General features: G+C 41.5%; 1 protein-coding gene across 2 annotated transcripts in view; it reads left to right on the forward strand.

Annotated features, from left to right (window-relative positions):
- igf2bp3 (insulin-like growth factor 2 mRNA binding protein 3) overlaps window positions 1–21,866 on the forward strand; it is a 33,706-nt gene that overhangs the window by 9,285 nt on the left and 2,555 nt on the right. For both annotated transcript variants that reach the window (XM_061982499.2, XM_061982500.2), the window contains exons 5-15: window positions 3,111–3,162; window positions 3,246–3,309; window positions 6,427–6,705; window positions 6,778–6,912; window positions 7,082–7,204; window positions 7,278–7,413; window positions 8,973–9,098; window positions 10,780–10,899; window positions 10,981–11,055; window positions 11,147–11,278; window positions 11,346–11,459. In XM_061982499.2, the coding sequence (XP_061838483.1) occupies window positions 3,111–3,162; window positions 3,246–3,309; window positions 6,427–6,705; window positions 6,778–6,912; window positions 7,082–7,204; window positions 7,278–7,413; window positions 8,973–9,098; window positions 10,780–10,899; window positions 10,981–11,055; window positions 11,147–11,278; window positions 11,346–11,459 (1,356 nt within the window). The remainder of the gene's footprint in view (window positions 1–3,110; window positions 3,163–3,245; window positions 3,310–6,426; window positions 6,706–6,777; window positions 6,913–7,081; window positions 7,205–7,277; window positions 7,414–8,972; window positions 9,099–10,779; window positions 10,900–10,980; window positions 11,056–11,146; window positions 11,279–11,345; window positions 11,460–21,866) is intronic.

Raw genomic sequence — 21,866 nt, forward strand, 5'->3', positions numbered from 1 at the left:
TGTGTCTTTTCTTGAGCAAATTTTAATTGTAAAAGCGAGTAATCTGATTAATCATGACCCATCAGATTAAAAAAAAAAAAAAAGTGATTAATCTGATTAGGAAACAATTATAACAATCATTGGACAGCCCAACTAAAAGCAAATGTCCACTGCAGAGGATGCTGGTTCTCAGGAAAATTCCCAGAGTCTAAAATCCTTTTTATTTGAGAAAACAATAAGCTTGCCTCAAATAGTCAAATTTATTGGAATTAATTATAAAATGTGTGTGCCATGATAAATACCATTTTCAGTAACACACTGTTTGAATCTGAAGGATCCACACAGGACAATTAAACAAAGTAATTTTATGCTTGAAATTTGAAAAAAAAATGCTGTCTAGCAATTAAGGCTACAACAATTAATCAATTTAATTCGATTAGAAAAAAAGCTTCGATTTAGATACTGTTGCTTTGATTAATCGTTTAATGAGTGCAAGTAGTTAAACATAGATCAAATCTGGACCTCACGGGGTGCCTGGAACCTAAAATACACTGATAGTTTCCACAAGGCTGCTGCAATAAAGCAAACATGAGAGCGGTGTGGTGAATGGGCAGTACATAGTTTTAAAAATATATATTTAACATGTTTTTTGATGTAACTATAAACTGTAAAGGTAACCGCAGTAAATCTTCTGATGTTTGTAGATCAAAATGATTGGAAAACATTGATTGATGACTGCACTTTGATAAACTAACTGACTGGGGCTAGCTTAAATGCTAACATGTAAACAAGAGACATTAACGTCTTTCACCATTAGGAATCGACATACCCCGATCTAAACTTGTATAACGCATTACTGTCTGAGCAACTGAGATATTTAATTGTGTACATTGAACCGACAAGCTGTGTTCTTTTAGAACAGAGTGATCCTTCTTACTCAGGGAAATATGAGACAGTGGTGTTTTTATGGTGCGTTCGAGGACCGCTGAACAGAGTAGGATGCCACCACGCCCGCCAGAAATGATAATAAATAGATTGTTACACACTTCATTTAAACAAATCTTAAAATACAAAGCAGTATTTAAAACAATCAAAGCTTGGCCAATAAAACAGATACAATACTAAAACACTGTTAGAAAAGCCACTATTTTGCATGTTTTGTTTCTTCCACTTCACTGATAGTCTATTTTAATTATAAAAATAAAACTTGAGTGTGTAAGTATTTTTTGAGCGCATTCAATAATACTGCAATACTAATAATTGTGTTCATCTTGGTCCCGATAGCTATGACACATTCCTACATACAGGGTAAAACTGTTGATGTGAATTCATTAAAGTGTTATGACAAGCAGAAAAATATTTTATTCCAACCAATTTCCCTAAAATATGCATGAGGCTATAGTGTTTGACCCAATTAATGGAACAACTAATGGATATATTACTGTATAGCTGCAGCCCTAGTAGCAATATTACAATACACTAGCATCATGTCAATATTGTTTTGAGGCAAAATCCCCAACAAACTGAAACAAAAGTGTCCTCCCAGCAGGGTTGGAATTAAAATGCCATCTTTTCAGTTCTTAAATGGTTAACCATTTTTAGACAAGACACTAAAATATATTTAACTACTACACTGCTTGATTTAAATCAAAAACAAAAAAAGGTGTGTGTGTGGGTGTGGGTGTGTGTGTGTGTTACATTTGAACTCCATATATTTTATAATGCCTTAATATTGATTCCACGCTTGCATTTTTGGGGATATATTTAAAAGTTAAAGTGTGTGTGTGTGGCCCAATCTTGGGTCACATACGTGCGTCTGAGCCTCCCCGCCCGACTCGTCACTATCATTTGGTGTGTGCAGTGTACGCTTGGAGTATTGTTACCGCTAGAGACCTCAAGAAAGTGGTTCACATGGTAACTGACTCGTGGATTTGTCCAATTTAAGCCTGATTCGCTCCTTGTGATCAAATGTCCACAGACGGGCTTGCGTGTGTGTGTGCGCGTGTATGTGTGCGATATGGTGGGCTGGCGGTCGCCTACGCATGCAGCTCCACGTCTACGCATGTTGCTAGCATGTGGCCGAGAGAGTAGTTTGCCTTCTCCAAAGGTGACACGGAGGTCTCCCTCTCCCTCAAGAGGAGGGCTTTAGAAAAGAAGAGGCTAATCTTTTGACGCCAAGGCCTCGTGTGTATTTTATCAGCTAGATAGGAGTTGGGTCATGGTGCGTGCAGCCCCTCAACGTGAGCGTGCGGCCGTCTTCCCAAGCTGTAGTAAGGTGGGTGGGCCTGGAGCCCTTTCCTTCCCAACCATGTGCTCCGATTCACAGAATGTGTAGCATGAGCTTGCTCCCCTCCCCCCCTCCAGCCCTGTCTTCCTGCTGGAATGCACCCCACCCTTTTCCTGAATGGCCTGCATTCCCATTGGCCGGCTCCCGCCGAGCGACGTGCGGCTCCACCAGCCAGCAGCCGGCGTGGTGTTGAGTGGCAGGAGCGAGCCAATGAGCCGCAGTCGACATGGCAGAGAGGCGGGAGGCTGCTTGGTTGGCGGATCAGCCAAGAGGTGTGTGTGTGTAAAGGGAGGGGGGGCTTGAGCACTTTGGGGGTGTGGTGTCGGGTTCAACAGAGCATGGTCAAAGGTCTTGGAACCCATGCTCCCCCTCTGGCCCGCAGTTGACCACGTCCATGAATTCAAATGCTGCGCTCCAAGCCAACTTGATGCCTCTCTCCACTTTTTTCTTCCTTCCCCCTACGTGAATAATTGTCTTAATTGGTCTTGTTTGTATTTTAAATTGAAGCCCCGCCCAGCAGAACATGAAATACACAATCCAATGTCAGGCAACACGATTGCTGGAATAAATCTGCTGACTTTCTAAGTGTTAGACCTTCTCTTCATGGTTGTAGTTTGCAGTGCACTTCATCTAATGTCATATCACTAGTTTTTGTCACAGCTCTGGAATCTGATTAGAGGGCCTCTATTGAGTTACTGAAAGGTTTGAGTAGGAGCCACAAGATATGTATAGATGTATATATCCGACGTAGTGCTGTGGGCTCGGCTTTTCCTGGCAAACAAAAAGTCCCAGTGAAAGCGGACAAATAATTTTTCCTCATGGATTTGTTTTTCTTTTCCTGCAGGTCCTGGATGGCATGTTGGCCCAGTATGGTGCCGTAGAGAGCTGTGAACAAGGTATATTCAGTTTTTGCCTTGTAGAATGTGTGTAACTTCTTGGGTCTAACGAGTGAGTGGCTCTGCCGTGTGCTCCTTCACAGTCAACACTGAGACGGAGACTGCAGTGGTCAATGTTCGCTACACAGCCAAGGACCAGGCCAGGCTGTGAGTACACAATCCATGCATCAACTCTTATTCTGGCCTAGAGATGTGTCTCACACATGCTCAAAAGCCAACTTGACTGGAATGCCAATGAGTTGGAAGCAAGCAGGGTTAAATGTGACATTTAGTGCCCCCTAGTGTTCACCAATCACTCGCTTGCCTGTGAAGTGCACTTCAAGCTTTGCTGCGGAACAAAAATCCAATGATCTGCATGCCATGCACGTTAGTGTCCCTAATATTTGAACTGTTTTCTGGACATAAATCATGTCTGGAAAGACCAAGACATGCTTTTCTGTACACAATAACACGGGTTTCCAATGGCTGGGAAGAATACAGAAAACCTCAGTTTGCTGCTAACTGAACAGGCAAAATTTTAATGTTCCAAAGAATGATAGGAATGTTCAGGACTTATGCAGATCCCAAATACACACCAGCAGGTACCAGAAGGTAAGAAAAGTTGGTTTTGCATAATATTGCCAAATAAAACACCAGAGAATGTCTTAATAGGGGCCATTTGGGGGTCCTTATGCAGACACTATAATACCGTATGTTGAAGCACGGTACGTCTGACTACGGTAGCCGTAATGCTCCGACAATCCATCAAGCGGTGCGGCTTCGTAGCTTACCAAACGTACTAGAACATTCCGACAGATTTTTGAGCGCAGTGTGTAATGTTCTATATTTTCAATTAAACATCAGTTTTGGTGTTAATTGCTTACGAGTACTTGTTAGCGTCATTTATTGAACCGGCATCAACCTGCAATCCACACGTATCTTGTGTGACTGCCATCTACTGGTCACACTTATCATTACACCATGTACCAAATAAAATTGCTTGGAGGTCGGTAAGCAGAAGCAGAATTAATACATACATTAGGTGCACCGGGTTATAAGGCACACTGTCCATTTTGGAGAAAATTAAATGATGTTAAGAGTGCCTTAGTCTGGAATAACACGGTACTCAAGGACTGAGTAACAAACTGAGTAACTTCCGAATTAATTTATTGGCTATATTTCAAAGTAGTTGCACAACAGTAGGTGTGTGTAGATGTGAGAGACTGACACTAATACTGCATGTGTGCACCTTTTACTATCCCTTGTCACGTTAGAATTGGTCTAAACTTAAAGCATCTAAAACTTACGGCAACATGTTTTCTCTCGTTGGAATTCCTGTGTGCTGAAAAATTTCTACCGGCACAGATGATATAAATGTTGTTTTTCATAGTTTGTAAAGTAAACCTCGTGCTGCCCTGTCACCTTTTTAACCCTGTGGGGCGTCATTTGTGCTTGGATTGGTGGAGCGGAGTCATATGACAGTGCCCGCTGGAAGCAGTGTCTCTGGCCACTCAAAACGAAACGTTTTTTGCATGCAGCTATAAATAAATGTATTTATCAGAATAGAACTCCATGTAACAGTAAAATGACCATTTCTTCTTCACAAAATACTTGAGTAAAAGTATGTTGCATTAAAACGACTCTCCATCCATTTTCTACCGCTTGTCCCTTTTTGGGGTCACGGGGGGTGCTGGAGCCTATCTCAGCTGCATTCGGGCGGAAGGCGGGGGACACCCTGGACAAGTCGCCATCTCATCACATTAAAACGACTCTGAAAAGTACTATTCATCCAAAAGGTTAAAGCACCATAGCTACCATTACCTCCCTGCTTGACACTCAGCATCAAGGGTTGGAATTGGGGGTTAAATCACCAAAAAATGATTCCCGGGAGCAGCCACCGCTGCTGCTCACTGCTCCCCTCACCTCCCAGGGGGTGATCAAGGGTAATGGGTCAAATGTAGAGAATAATTTCGCCACACCTCGTGTGTGTGTGTGTGACAATCATTGGTACTTTAACTTATTTTAATCCAGATGATGGAATATTATATATATTGACCAGACAAGTTCTCTTGATGCTCCTGAAAAGGTATCTGGCAGTCATTTCCCATAATTGCATTTAGATGTTAACTAAGTGTACTTGGAACACCCCCTTTCCATCGCCAAACTCGAGATGCCTCCTGGTGTCATCTACAGAACTGGAGCTCGCTTCCCTGCGTAGACAATGTGGATGAAGACAAATAAAACTATTATTTTCATCACCTCATTGCACGTGTCGCCCTGGTCCATCATTACTTTCATCGTTACATCATTACTTACATTATCAGCAAAAAGAAATATAAAAGAACCGCTGATCTTCCATTAAAAACCCTAGCATGTTTCCTCATGCTCTTGCATTTCTTCAAGGAAAACATCAGTAGAAGAGGACGTAAAACATGGGATCGCATTTAGCTAGTCTTTTATATTTTTTCCCTCCAAACGTCCATCCCTTATCTTTGAAGTCTGACTCATGCAAATGATCGTTGCAAATGACACCGGTCTGTCCCAGTTTGATTGGAGAGCTCCACACTTTCCTGGTCATTTGGAAATGTATGCAGTCTGCCCCCTTCTTTAGTTGTGTTGCTGCAACAATACATTTTGGATCATTCTAGGGCTGCAACCCTAACTAATTTGATAATCGATTAATCTGTCGATTATTACTTCGATTAATCAATAATCGGATAAAAGAGACAAACTACATTTCTATCCTTTCCAGTATTTTATTGAAAAACAGCATACTGGCACCGTACTTAATTTGATTGTTTCTCAGCTGTTTGTAAATGTTGCAGTTTATATATAAAAAAAGAAAAGAAAAGTAGCCTCTGCGCATAGCATAGATCCAACGAATCGATGAGTAAATTAATCGCCAACTATTTTTATAATCGATTTTAATCGATTAGTTGTTGCAGCCCTAGATCATTCCTTCACATTCGGCTGTAAAATTAGATTTGTGATGCAGATGCCAGCAAAACACAAACTACGGTACACAATACGACATTGCCTCCAGTCTTCTCAGCTGGCTGATGAAAGCCCCGCCCACATTTTAGAGCCCCAAATGTTAATTCTAAAATGTTGGAAAAAAAGCATGTTTTGGGTGAAAATGTACCTGTAGACATAATTTTTAGGTCCAGAAGTATGAAATAAGTGCTAATGTCAGCATTATAGGGCACCTTTTAAGAAAATGGTATCAAACCTAAATAATAGCCCAAAATTCAGTTCTCATTAAATCAGCCATATTTTGTTTCCTAGAGCTATGGAGAAGCTCAACGGCTCCATGATGGAAAACAGCGCGTTGAAAGTATCTTACATCCCAGACGAGACCGCCGCACCAGAGGGTCCTGCGCCAGGAGGTCGGAGAGGGTTCAATGCCCGCGGGCCGCCACGGTCTGGCTCGCCGAGCCTGGGCGCCCGCCCCAAAGTGCAGTCAGACATCCCTCTTCGCATGCTGGTTCCCACGCAGTTCGTCGGGGCCATCATCGGCAAGGAGGGCGCGACGATACGCAACGTCACCAAACAGACCCACTCAAAGTTAGTAAGAAGAGAAACTGTCATTTCCCACTTTAATTATGGAATGCCATCACTTAAAATCCTTCATTGCAGGATTGACATCCATCGGAAAGAGAACGCAGGTGCCGCCGAGAAGCCTATAACCATTCACTCCACGGCTGAAGGCTGTTCCAACGCCTGCAAAACCATCATGGAGATCATGCAGAAGGAAGCACTTGACACGAAGTTGTGAGTTTGCACACTTTATTATTGCTGCACATGGCATTGAGACGGTTTTATTATCAGTGGTGGAATAGAAAGGAGGCTGCATGGAGCCTAAAAATAGACCAAAGGTCTCATGGCAGCTCATGTTCGATGTGAAGGGCAATTGAACTCCACACGCTTGTGTCTCGTGCAGCACTGAGGAGATCCCGCTGAAGGTTCTCGTACACAACACTTTTGTCGGAAGATTAATCGGGAAGGAAGGACGCAACCTGAAGAAAATCGAGGTGGACACTGGGACCAAGATCACAATCTCACCGTAAGATGGATTTGTTTTTCTTTGCCATGGAGACCGTCGGATGTTTACTCTCTTGCTGCTCGCCCCTTTCCAGTCTGCAGGACTTGACCCTTTACAACCCAGAGCGGACCATCACGGTGAAAGGCACCATTGAGGCGTGTGCGAGGGCAGAGGAGGAAGTGATGAAGAAGATCAGAGAGTCGTATGAGAGCGACATGGCTGCCATGAACGTGAGTGTTCATTGTCACAAAAAAATACAATGCAGGTCAATTTCGTCTGTTTTATTTTCCTATATCCGATTTTTAATGTCAATGTAAACAGTGCAATTTCCAGTTCAAGTCCAGGCCTCCTTCGACTGCGAGCTGAACGGTCCAGTCGCGTTCACCTGACCAATATGTCATCAAATAGCGCAAAACGTTATTCTTCGCCAAAATAGACTGTTAACAAATGAGCGGAAAAGTAATGTTTTAGGAAGTCAAGTCAAAGTTCCGCCACTCCTGTCTCCGACTGCTCGCCCACACGCTCTTTGGAGTGGACGTGGAAACAAATGTCCTGCAAATGCCAGAGCCAAAGTGCTTGCCCTCTTCCTTCTTAATATTCTACACCAGGAATGGGCACACTTCGGCCTGTTGCTTCCTTAAATCCGGCCCGCCAAATATTAGAACAGAATTGATCAAAGACCTGTTTTGAGAATTGCCACAACAAAACTGATACTAGACTTGGACACACTGGCAAAAAAGGGTGATCAACATCACAGAATGTAAGTGTTAACCCTTTAATACCATTTATGTTAATGTTGAAAAGATATGTATTCTCATTAAAATGCCCATGTTTGAGAAGTCTACTCTTAGTTCCAACGGATATGAAATGCATCATGTGCTCGCCCGGTCTATCTGTCAAATTCAAAAAGCCAATGTGGCTCTTGAGACAAAATGTTTGCCCACCCTTGTTCTACACGCAACAATTCTCTTGAGAAAATGTTGACCTTGATTGCACAAACTCCTTGAAATTACCTCAAATGCGCCAGCAATACGACGTACTGGAATGAAAGCCATGTTTACTTTACTGCAGCACGTGTGGCATCGTTAAGTCATGTCTACATGCAGGTTAGATTGCCTTCCCAATTTTATATCATGTAAACGATGACAAAAAAAGATGGAATTGGACAAAAAAAAATTGAACGTGAACATAGCCTGAAAACCACACTAAATACTTGCAACCGGGTAGCTCAATTGTGGTGCCAGTCAAGGCTGAGCAGGAGTTTATAGCGCAACTGTCATTAAAGTTATGGCTGTTATGCAAATATGTTAAGCAGCTGTAATGCTTAGATTTTTATTTGTTGAGCTGAGTTATAGTGCCACTGTTTTTAAACACTTCAGAAAGAAGAAAATCTGTCTACATGAGTGGAGGTAAAAAAACATCCACAGCTGTTACGTGCATTTTGCCCAATAGAAGCCTGAAAAAGCAGCAGCCCCAAGCTGCCTTGGTAGCATTTTCACAAGTCACAACATCAATATACACATATATTCAATATTGTGTACTTTATCTTTAAAATAGACACCCAGGAAACTTCATAATAGTTTTTTTGTTTTTGTCTGTGACTTTTTGGTCTGCATCAAATGAAACCAGCACTTGTACGTTACCTTCATTTTCTCTTGTTAAATACGGTTTCCAAACATGAGATTATGCTGCACCTTTCTTACAACACAAAATAACCAGCTCACTTCACCCACACGCCAAAGCTGACATAGTATTTGTGTGGACCTGACCTGAACTTGTTTCTCCACAGCTCCAGTCTAACCTGATCCCAGGCTTGAACTTGAATGCTCTGGGTCTGTTTCCCAGCGGCGCGCCTGGCATGGGTCCATCCATGTCCCATGTCCCCCCTCCTGGTCCCGGCGGCTCAGCGTTCGGCGTAAGTGACGGCCTTTCCGTTCCAATCCTTTTTATTAGCGTGCGCCGCAGACGTGCTCGGGGTCAGAGCATTGCGGTCTGCCATGTTAGTCCCCACTTCCTGGCGACGCCTTATCTTTTTCTTCCCGTAGTGCAGTCCTTATGGGGCCGAGGGGCCATTTTGGGCTTCAATGATGTCGGCCAGTAGCCAGCCCCTGGCTGTAAGTCACCCGTCCCCAAAGAGCTTTTGCACGGCTTGTGGCTGCTTGCTGCGGGATGACATGGCAGGGTAGTCGGCACGTCACTGTCTTGAGCTTCTACTTCCACCTGTAGGCCCTTATGGTCCTTTTAACCTGTAGCGTGGGCACCAGCAGCTTCATGATGAGAGAAAAGGCTTCCCTGACACAAAGACAAGCACGATGGAGTCGTTGGACCTTAGCTGGCGTATGGATTGGAGTATTGGTCTCCATCCAAAATCAATGATGTTTGGAGTGTGGCTGACTTGAGCGCTGGGAAACAGCGGCTGTGTCTTTGAAGAGGAGCAAGTCATGTGCTGTGGCATTTTGCATGACAGCTTCTTATTGTATTTGAGCTCTTTTGCGCCTGTAAGCCAAAAGTATAAAACTAATTTGTTTGTGGAATGAAATTAATAATTCAACACACCTCAGAGACTTCATAGTAAGGCTATTTTTTCCACACAATATTTTGTACATATGCAAACTAGCTTTTAGGATAACTTTATTGTACAGATGGGAAAACTGCTTTCCTCATCCAATTCTGCAGTGTGAATCTTTTTTTTTTATTACTACTCATTGACTTTTGGAATGGAGTCATAGCGCCACCTGTTGCTTTGGCATGCGCTTGTCGGCTTGAGTCCTTTTGTTCATGTTAACTAACGCAATTCTGTAATGTAATACGTTGCAGGGCTGGGCGATATGGCTGAAAACTATTGCCATATACTTGTTTGATATTAATGATTGATATTTTTATGACCAATCAAAAATAGGGAGTACATTTTTTTGACATGTAACCTCTGTCAGCTATCAAGGCATGGCAAACAGTCAATGTAAACGAAATAGTAAAATCCCATTGAAAACTTAAAAATAACCTCTTGAAATTAAAGTGCAAAAAAAAGGAAAATTTTAAAAATGATGAATAAAGTGTAAGAAAATAGTGCAAAGTGTGAAAATGTAAACATAAATAAACCTGAGAAGAACTATTTTCTGCTTTTTTAGTGCCAAGACGTTACAGCTGTGCTCTAAAGGGTGAGCACGGCTAAGGTGGACCACATTGGTCTGACTACAGTCCGTTTTAAAAAGCCCCAAAAAGTGCCATACTGTCAAGGTTTTAGCCACAATGTTTTTGCTTTCTGTAGCACCCATTTTTACTTTCAAATGTAATAGTTGACACTTTTACCTGATTGGCTGTTAGCGTGTCACTCCCACTGATAAGTGATCACTTCCAGTGTTGCTCAATTATCAGAGAGCAGGTGCGTTGCTTCAATACTTTTGCTTTCTTCCGACACAGAAGAATCATCTTGGACCTGTTTTTTTTAATATTAGGTGCCTGTTGCGATCTCGTTGAATCGCCCCGCCCTAATACATTCCACACATGCATAATGCTTATTTACTTGTATTGCAGTGTGTGTTGCATGAATGAGTGCACACAGTCCCAATTAGCAGCGATGTGTTCCTACTCACCAGGGACACCCGGAGTCTGAGACGGTCCACCTGTTCATCCCCGCGCTTGCCGTGGGAGCAATCATCGGAAAGCAGGGTCAACATATCAAGCAGCTGTCGCACTTTGCAGGAGCCTCCATCAAGGTGAGTCTGCCGAGGACACGCTAGACACAATCGAGCGATTGGTGGAAGCCAGAAGGTTTCACACCGCCGTCTGTCCTTCAGATTGCCCCCGCGGAAGGAATGGATCCCAAACAGAGGATGGTCATCATTGTCGGCCCCCCTGAGGCTCAGTTCAAGGTGTTGTAGCCCCACATGGCGCTTGATAGCCAGTAGGATCTTCTTTCACTCCACAGAAAAAGACACCGTTCATTCTATGGTTTGGCTGCAGGCTCAGTGTCGCATCTTTGGCAAGCTGAAGGAGGAGAATTTCTTTGGACCCAAGGAGGAGGTGAAGCTGGAGGCCCACATCAAGGTTCCCTCCTTTGCTGCCGGGAGGGTCATCGGCAAGGGTGGCAAAACGGTAATTCACAAAGACACGCGGTTTCAATCAAATCATCCGTTTACAATAGTCGTTGTGATGTTTGCAGGTGAACGAGTTACAGAACCTGACATGCGCTGAAGTGGTTGTGCCCAGGGACCAGACTCCTGACGAGAACGAGCAGGTCATCGTCAAGATCAGTGGACACTTCTTTGCATGCCAGGTGGGTCTCACTATCTACAGTCATCATAGATTCAATTCACATAATTTTCCAGAATCGCTTTGTTTTCAAAAGACCCTTCTTTAGGCTAACTGCACCTGTACGTCATGCATCAGCAGCCCAGTGGAGTTTTGTAACCTCCTCTTGAAAAGGCTCTGTTACCATCCATCCATCCATTTTCTACCGCTTGTCACTTTCGGGGTCGCGGGGGTGCTGGAGCCTATCTCAGCTGCATTCGGGCGGAAGGCGGGGTACACCCTGGACAAGTTGCCATCTCATCGCAGGCTCTGTTACCATTTATATCCCAAATATTTGGATAGCAGCCAGTCACTTGGCAGAAGTCATCTTCCCATACAAAGGGGCTGTTGGCAATTTTTTTTTCAAACCAAAAAATATTACGCTGTTTTTTTTTTTCTGTAGCCAGACCTGTTTATTTTGTACCTCACAGTATCGGCTACAACTGTGGTCTTCCCCAGAGGTTGTCACTGGATATTGCTGTGACGTGTCTGCTCAGCTGATTCAAACCGTTTTTGGTGCCGTCTTCCTGCTTGTAGTAGCAGGCTGACGGCGCCACCTGCAGTCCCACCTCTTCAGGACTGTGTCCCAGGTGTAGGAAGGTTGGTGCGCCCCTTCATCCCAATTCAGTCTGGGGGGCGCGTTTGCTGATGTGGGTGCTGACGATCTGTCATTGTCTCAATTAGTGAGGTGGTTCTCCCTCTTGCAGGGGTTTGCTCTTCTTCTGTTTGTTTTCTGGTGGCCTGTGTGCATGCTTCCGTTTCACATGTTCTGTGCTCTGTCTTCCTGATGCTAAAGTCTCTGCCAGTTCCTCCCATTTATGATTTGTTGTACGACAAACAAGGGATCTGATATATTACGTTGCGTTTGTGTTCTTGGTCTAATTTGTCCTTAAGGCGGACTAACAACGGTCTTAGTTTAGTGAGAGGTTTGACCCCAGTATTGATGAGGACGGCCACACCGTCAGGTACGGAAAAAACACACAGGTCTGGCTATAGGAGGAAAAAAATGCATAAATCTTTGAAGACCTAATGAACCTAATTGGGCCACGAAAATTAGTATTGCAAGCTGTCATCGGCCAAATTTGTATCATTTATCGTATATATCGCGCAACCCTACTTGTAACTCGTCGCTGCCTCATCCACACTCACACACAGGGAGCGGGTGCACCTGAACCAAGGCAGTCATGTTAATACGATGCCCTAGATATTGAAAATTAGATAACCGGCATGCACGTGTTACATATGTGCGTAGTTGTCATAAGAGGGTGGAATATAATGCTTACGACACTTTAGGTGCCCTCTAGGCTTCAGCGTAAAGGTTGCAAACAGCCCCGTTAAGGCAACGCAATACGTTGTAAATTACTATTACTAATCCCAGCGATAATGGAGGGAACAGTACATTGAAAATAAATCATAATTTGCTCTTTTGTAATAGTCAAATCATGTGCCATTAATATACATTTAATCAAATTACCTATGAAAAGGTGATTGCCAGTGTCCTTGTTTCAACCGTACATGGTGTTCTGCAACTGTATGCAGCACATTGTGCCAGAATTCTTATCGTTGCATGCCGTCTATAACAAAGAAATTCCCTGGCACTTTGCCCTTACTAGCTTATGGCCGCCGTAGGCCAGCAGCTCCAAGGGGAGTGGCGTATCTAGTTATAGCAACCATCATGGTTGTCAAACATGTGTTCCTGTAGCCATTTTTGATCCGTTGCAAATTGTAAAAATAGAATTAAATTATTGAGATGTATTGAATGGGTTTTAGTCTCGAGAACTAGGGTGTCCAAACTTTTTCCACCAAGGACAGCAAAGTGAAAAGTCAAAGTATACATGGGCCACTTTTAATATTTTTTTGCTTTGTAAAAAAAAAAAAAAGAAAAGGTAAAAACATGTAATATATATTTAAAGACAAAACTTTGTCAGCTCTGTTATAGGTGACTAAGTACAATATTAGTTTTTCAGCTTTCTCATTGCGTTCCTATTTTGTCTTTTTTCCTACATTTTTACTAGGCCTGGGCAATGTTCCCAAAAAATATTGTTTGTTTTTTGTTTTTGTTTTTTACAAACAATTTGATTTACAATTTTTTCCCTACTTTTAAAATGAACCAATGACAAAAGCGAGATTTGCTTTTATTTGATCAAAAACTAGTTGTATCTGTTTCTTACACTCAGCAAAATTCTAACTCGTGTACTATTGTTCTTTTTCGACCAGATATACATTGTACTTTTTATACAATAATTTTTCTAATAATTGAATGAAGAGCTTCCTCTGGGAGGAAATACTTCTGCTTGAATAAAATACTTCTGTAAACAAAAATTTAGCTTTGTAAATTGCACGCAAATTAATAATCCCCTCCAACATTAAGGTTAGCACTGCAAACTTAAAATGTCCGCCTTGTGAAAAATATACTTCTGTAAATAAAAATGTAGCATTGCACATTGCATGCAAATCAATAAAGTCCAATAAATAGTAAATAAATAATCAGATCAATAAAGTGCAAACTTAGAACTTCTGTCTTGAATAAAAATGTAGTATTGTACATGTTATGCAAATAAATAATCAAGTAAAACATTTAGAGGACTATGTAGTTTTAGTAAGTATATAAAGGCAGCCTTTTCCCTGAAGTATCCTGGGCTCCTTGTTGGTGTGTACTGATGTTAAAGACAATGTACACATCATATATTGATGATTAAATGCCTCATAATTCCACAAGAGTTTTGCAGCAGCATTCGAGCTGTCCAGTTTGGATGTGCAGAGCCACTGTTTTAGTGATCGCCCTGTGCATTGTTCTCCAACACGTGTTGGAGTCGTCGTACGTGCATCCTCGTGTAAATGAGTCCCCCACAGTAAGACGCTTCTTAGCTGGCGTTAGTTGTTGCGATCTTGTTGGCCTTGTGAAGAGTCGCATTTCCCCCACTCGGCTCGATACTGTTTCAGATGCTGGAATAAGTTTGTTGTGCTGCTGCCTTTTTTAAATAAACTTGTTGCCGCAAATCTAAACCACTGACAAAAATTATATTTTCTTTGGAATAAATGCCTCGTTCTCGTTAGCATTAGCATTAGCCATGTTTTGCAAGGCTTGTGACTCTCCTTACTGCCATCTCAGTACATTTTAAAGTTATACTGAGTTCCATTGAAGTTTTCATGACATAGCTTTTAAAGTGTAACAAGTGTTTTAGGAGCATATGATGTGTCTCAAGTGTGTGTCAAAGCTCGGCATGGCTACCCAACACAGCGCTTTTTTGGCACAGACCGAGTCCCGCCAGTCTTACTGGGCACCTATTCACGTAAAATCCAAGTGTGCCACGTTACGGCAGCTGGGTTGCGCTTGACGTCATGCCCGGTTGCCAAAGCTTTGCACTTCGGCCCTTGACAATCACTCCAGCAGCACTGAGAGCAAACTCAAACTACCTCTAGGTAACATTGCAATTTTCAATGCCAACAAATTGACTCAAAACGCTCCAACGTAAGTAAAGTCAGGTTCCACCGTTTCACAAATGCGTTAGCTTGATGTCAATATACATTGGCTTTGCAATTGACATGCTACTTATTAGCATTAGCGATTTTACATTGCAATTTCAACATCTCCAAATTTGTAAATTAAAACTACAATGAAGATCAATCCATTAAACTATTTATAAAGCGCTTTTCATACATAAAATAAATGCGACAGTGCTTTACAAACTTAAACAATACCCCGATGATCCAGATCCCCCATTATCACATACGCACGCACACAACATACCTAAATACATAAACAAATAATGCATGGCTGACTACAGAGGAGCCAGGTGAGTAAACACTATCACAGGAGCCATCTGCACCAGGAGGTCATCAGACCATGGCCACCAGGACGCTGACACAAAGAGCCCCCTCAAACATGGCCGATAACCCCTGATGCAGATGTCTACCTCTGAGGAACGTTGGAGAGTAAAAATAATAAAATCTGTAAATGGTAAGAACCATGAGTAGAGATAAAGGATAAAATACAAGTAAGACATATGAACGTAAATAATAAACACGAATAAAATGAGTATACAGTAAATATAAAATAAATAAATAGAACTAAATAAAATCTTGCATAACTAAAGATAAAAAGTAAAGTACCAATGGATTCAATCAAATTAATTAATTATTGGGTATAAGCCACATCAAAAAGGTGGGTAGAGATGTCCGATAATGGCTTTTTTTCCGATATTCCGATATTGTCCAACTCTTAATTACCGATTCCGATATCAACCGATACCGATATATACAGTTGTGGAATTAAAACATTATTATGCCTAATTTTGTGATGTGATGCCCCGCTGGATGCATTAAACAAAGTAACAAGGTTTTCCAAAATAAGAGAACAACTTCAACTCAAGTTATGGAAAAAAGTGCCAACATGGCACTGCCATTTATTATTGAAGTCACAAAGTGCATTATTTTTTTTAACATGCCTCAAAACAGAAGCTTGGAATTTGGGACATGCTCTCCCTGAGATAATCCTAATACCCACTACAACTATGGGAAATACTCTACTTTGACTTTCACAAAGTGAATTATTATTATTATTATTTTGTAAACATTCCTCAAAACAGCTACAAAAATAATGAAGGCACACAGCTTCAGTCCAGAGTATACTAGAGTAATAAAGTAAACAATAACATAGTCCTCCTTTAGTAGACTGCCTGGCATACTGTATAACAGGAAATTATAAACTGGGCTCAATCTGCCCTGCTCTAACGTATTTGTATGAGTAACACAAATGTGCTGCAAGCGAGTGGTGAGTGCTTGAAGTGGCCTAGCAGTCAGCCAGAGATTCTGAAATGCTGCGTTGAGACAAGGCACCTCCGCTCATTGCAAGCTGCTTTCGGTGTTTGCTTTTCATCCATCTTCCGCTTGTATTCGTGTATCTCTGTATGATTCTTGAAGAGGTGGGAGATCAAATTGCTTGTATGAAAGGAAGACGTCTTGGTTCCTCCTCGCATAACCAACTTTTTGCAGTCATTGCAAATTGCCAGTTTTTTATTCGTCACACTTTAAAATAATCCCAAACCATAGACATGGTGTCGTTAGTCAGTCACCGAGCAAGCTCGCTTGTTTGCCACGGCTACAGCACCAGCAACAACACACTCTTGTTGTTGTTATGGTTTGATGAGGTCATCAAGCATTGCCAGTAAACCTCTCATGCTGCAGTCGTCAACTCCTGTGTTGTGTGTGAGAGAGGGGAGAGGAGGCTCTCCCCTCTCCCCTCTCTCACACTGACTGGAAGACGCAACTGCTCTGTACTGCTCCCTACGTCCGTTTTACCAGATATGTACCGCTCCGTACAGCGGCGTTTTAAAAAGTCATTAATTTTACTTTTTGGAACCGATACCGATAATTTCCGATATTACATTTTAAAGCATTTATCGGCCGATAATATAGGCCGGCCGATATTATCGGACATCTCTAGTCTTAAGCCTGCTCTTAAGCAAGTGAACTTTTGGAATAATTAGGAGATGAGTCCCGGAGGTTTGTTGGGTAAAAGCAAATCTGAAAGATAAGAAGGCCCAATACCATAACAACATTTATAAACCATAAGAACCACCTTTAGAATTGATCCTGAAACACACCGGGAGCCAATGCAGAGATTTTAAAACTGGTTTAATGTGAATCCGCCGTCTGGTAAGATGCACGTTACAATCAAACGGCTGCTGCTTAATAAGTACAATACTTAAAGTATTATAGGGGTTTAACAGTACGTGTATTTGTATTGAACCGTTTCGGTACGGAGGTGTTCCGAACAAGTTTCCACACGGACATATAAGTAGCGTAACGCACGTTGTGTAAACAATGCACACCGAGGCACAACACACGGCATGCTAGCAGCTAACGGGCTACGATAGACTGACCATACGTCCTCTTTTCACCGGACATGTCCTCTTTTGCGGAGCTGTCAGGGCGGAGTTTCTTAAATGCCTCAAATGTCCGGCATTTTGAGTTAGGGTTGCGTGTATTTTTAATGTACGTTCACGGTTAAGAAGGGGTTAAAAACAAAACAAATTGTGCACGCAGCAGCATTCGTGAGGGAGGGGCAGAGAAGAGAGGGAGAGAGAGTTAAAACGCGCATGCGTCGCCAGGCTCTGCTTTTTATCCATAGATTTATCAGATTAAATTTTTTGTTATCTATAGCAGGGGTGTCAAAAGTGTGCCTCGGAGGCTTTTTGCGGCCCACAGCTAATGTTTTAAAGACCTACGGCACATTCTAAAAATACTATTAAAATAAACAAAAACATTACAAAAGTGAAATAAAAAAGCTTAAAGGTTAAATGTAATTTAAAAGTTGCAATGTTGACTAAAAAAACAAAGCTGTTTTTTTTTTCTTTCAAACTGTCATTGCTCAAAACATAATATTGTATCAAAATCGATGTTATTATGAATTATTGACCTATCCAAAGTTCCGATTACTTCACATCAAATATTCCATTAAGAAAAATATTTTTGTTGGAAGATTTTGCAAATGTGGTAAATGACCCAAAAATTTATATTTTGTTTTCTTACTGTACCGAAAATTAACCGAACCGTGACCTCTAAACCGAGGTATGTACCGAACCGAAATTTTTGTGTACCGTTACACCCCTACAGTATTAACACTTTTCTAGGATGCAACAAAGGAAAAAAACACCATACATACAAAAGACTGTCATCCAACGTCTAGATATAACTAGACAGCAGTTATTATAATCGGATTGTTTAAATGTTGCAATAAATATGATTTCATCATCACAAACAATTATTTATTCACACACAAGTACCGAAAGATAGCAATTTCGAGAATTAGTACCGTAACGGGTGAAATGCTTATAAAACTATAAAGGTATATTCATAAAAATGATAAGAGCGCTTTGAATTGTGAAAATTCCTTTTATACGGGGTCTGGAAGGTGTAATTGAGAGAACACTGTTTATCGAAAATAAATTATAACTCGCTCATTTCTCATTGTCTAGCAGACCAGGTTATAATGGCACCCTTCTGTGCAGCATTGTACTAACAAGCTGTATTCCCTGACAGTCCCATCATCATGTGTTTATGAGCAAGGGCAAACAGAGCGCTCAATATTTCTATAATGGTCTATTTGCAGTATTTCTGGCCCATTTGTATGGGAAACTGAGATGTGGTGCACAGGTGCCACACTCAAGGCCCGGGGGCCATATCATTTTATGTGGCCTGTGACAGTACTGATATTTTACTGCCATGCTTTTATTTTGAAGGTGTGACATCACAGGCTACATCACAGGTGTCAAAGCCTGGGGGTTTAATCTGGTCTGGCACAGCATTTTAGGAAATAATGTGCGTCAATAAAGCACTTGATCTATATTATTAAATGTGTTCTTTCAACACAAAATATTTGCATGCTATTTCTTCCAAACTTTATAATCATCTGACCATGCAACAAAATATTCCAACATGTTTTTGGGTGTCAAAAATAAATGCCAACTCTTATCGGAGCCTTGAGTATTGGCCGATAGCGATATCGTCACAAATATTGGTATATTTTATAGCAGAAAATGTTAGGAAGTGTTTGATCAAGTGAAATTTGTCAGAATGATATTACCGGTAGGTTTGAAAAACACTAACCTTTTTTATGATTCAACTTTTCATCAGATTTTTATGGTTCTGATTCTGCTTAACGATTCGGTTCTCTTATGGATTCTTATTTGGAAAAAGAGAAAAAGTGGGTTAGCATCGATTGAGTTGAGTTTAGAGCTAACGTGACCTTACAAAGCCCACAGGGATGTCTTAAGAAGCACATACGCAGCATAGAAAACAACTATTTGAAAAATAAAAATAATAAATCTTATTCTTTAGAATTTAACAAAATAAGAATGTAACATGTGATATAACATATCACATGCAAAGTGAGATATGTCAAGCCGTGATTAGCAGTTTATGAATAACCTTGAATTGAAAATGTCAATGTGGGGTTTTAAAAACTACGTTATGGTCATTACAATGATGATGAAGGAAACATATGCATGTAATGAGTGAATATCACGTTAGTTTCACATTTTGAAGTTCATGAATTTTCATGAGTTTCTCCTGTACAATTGAGTGAAAATGTGGTTAATGAAAACATGCAACTTTTCTCTGACTACAATTGAACATTCATCTACTATAAACAGGAATGTGTAGTGGAGCAAAGGATGCAAGCTTTTGTCCACAAACTCAATCACTGTTTGGTGACGTCTGTAGAGCGGCAGACGTGACCTGGAGCGAGTACTTACTGGCCGCCTCGGAGCCAATCAGTCTCTGGTCATGCTGATCTAAATGAAACCATTCATGCTAATTGAACAGCTAATGTCGCTAACATGATAGCACCTGTTGTATTTAGGCCAGAGGACTGCTGCTGGGATGAGATAGGAGCGGTTAAAAAACACAACCTTCTTTTAAAGTTGCAGCATGCTGTGAGTTCAAATGTTTCAGCACATTGCTCCTATGTCCTCCTTGATCATATAGCAACCTTGCAGTTATTGCAATCTTTTCTTGTAACATGGAGCCAAACTGTGGAGCCTTTCTGCGACCTGGGCACAATGTTGTCTGCACGTTGCGTAATGAATGACCTCACTCCCGCCCGCAGGAACCCTTAAAGGAATTGTTTTGGGGGAAAATGGCAAGCGATTCCAAGGAATTGATATGATGGGAACCAATTTTCGAGACCCATCCCTACCTATGACAGATTTATGCTGTCTTCGAATTGAAGTGGAATGGTAATGTTTGGTGACATCTAGTGGCCCCAATAATCAAGTTGGGCTCATGTCCAGCAATGCTCAAGTGAAGCGCTTTGAGTGTCTAGAAAAGCGCTATATAAATCTAATCCATTATTATCATCATTATTAAATGTTTGCATCACAGCTTATATCGGACATTTTACGCACAAGACCAATTCATCTGACATTTTGGTTTTATTTTTATGTTAGACCGATACCCATACTTGCCAACCTTGAGACCTTCGAATTCGGGAGATTGGAGGGGGGGTTGAGTTGTGCGGAGTTGGGAGGCGGGGTGTGTGTATTGTAGCCCGGAAGAGTTAGGGATGCAAGGGATTCTGAGTATTTGTTCTGTTGTTTATGTTGTGTTACGGTGCGAATGTTCTCTCGAAATGTGTTTGTCATTCTTGTTTGGTGTGGGTTCACAGTGTGGCGCATATTTGTAACAGTGTTAAAGTTTTTTTATACGGCCACCCTCAGTGTGACTTGTACGGCTGTTGATCAAGTATGTCTCTGCAGTCACTTTCGTGTGTTTGCAGAAGCCGCATACAACATGCGACTGGGCCGGCACGCTGTTTGTATGGTAAAAAAGCGGACGTGACGACAGGTTGTAGAGGACGCTAAAGGCAGTGCCATCACGGCACGGCCTTAATATTGTTGTTTGGGTGAAAATCGGGAGAATGGTTGCCCCGGGAAATTTTCAGGAGGGGCACTGAAATTTGGGAGTCTCCCGGAAAAATCGGGAGGGTTGGCAAGTATGCCGATACCCAATATTGTCACCTGGTCTTATGATTTCAAAGCAAAGTAGAATAAATATGAGGCAGTTACACATTTACATTCCCACACAATATACCGTACTTTCTGTGCTATTGACACATTTTAGAAACTTTTTTTTTTTTCAATATATATTAGCCACACTATGACGCAGATATGTACCGGTACAAAATATTCTGTAAATGTTTATTTACATATATTGTTTCCAAACGTGTCTATGTCACGGCAGTAAAACGGCTGATCAAACTAACAGAAGTCATCGTCATGGACCCACTAGCTGCGCAAACTGGCTCTCCAATCAGCTAAACAGACTCAATAACTCCACGGTGACGTTTTGGTGAATTTACTGAGGAATTTGTGAAACTGAAACAATGCAAAAATAATGCCGTTGTAAGTAAATAATACTAACACAGACACTCGTAGACGTGTTGGCATATTAGCTAATGCTAACGATGCTAGCTTGATTACGTAGCTCGTACAAATATGTATGAAAACACTCTTATAGACATCACACATGGGACGCTTTAGTAAGTAAGAATTGTTGTAGTTATATTGTAAAACTTACAGACGTTGGTTGGAGTGATGAATGAAGAAACCAGACAAGTAGGAACGCTATGGACGGCTAGACAAAACGGCTATACTTCCGGTTCAAGGCACAACACAGGAAATACATTATCAACTCGGTGAGCGAACTGGTCCAAAAGATGGCGTCTCAAACAATACCACACATTTTCTGTTGGTGTTGAAAATGAAACATGGCTGTCAGCGAAGAAAAATCCATCAATGATCCGCATCGATTTTTTTTAAGCGACAGGGTTCAAAGCTTGGGGAAAATAGTCTGAAAAATACAGTTTGCACTGTAAGAGGCGGCCCGCGGG

Source organism: Nerophis lumbriciformis, linkage group LG21 (genome assembly GCF_033978685.3).
Source record: "Nerophis lumbriciformis linkage group LG21, RoL_Nlum_v2.1, whole genome shotgun sequence".
Taxonomy (NCBI): Eukaryota; Metazoa; Chordata; class Actinopteri; order Syngnathiformes; family Syngnathidae; genus Nerophis; species Nerophis lumbriciformis.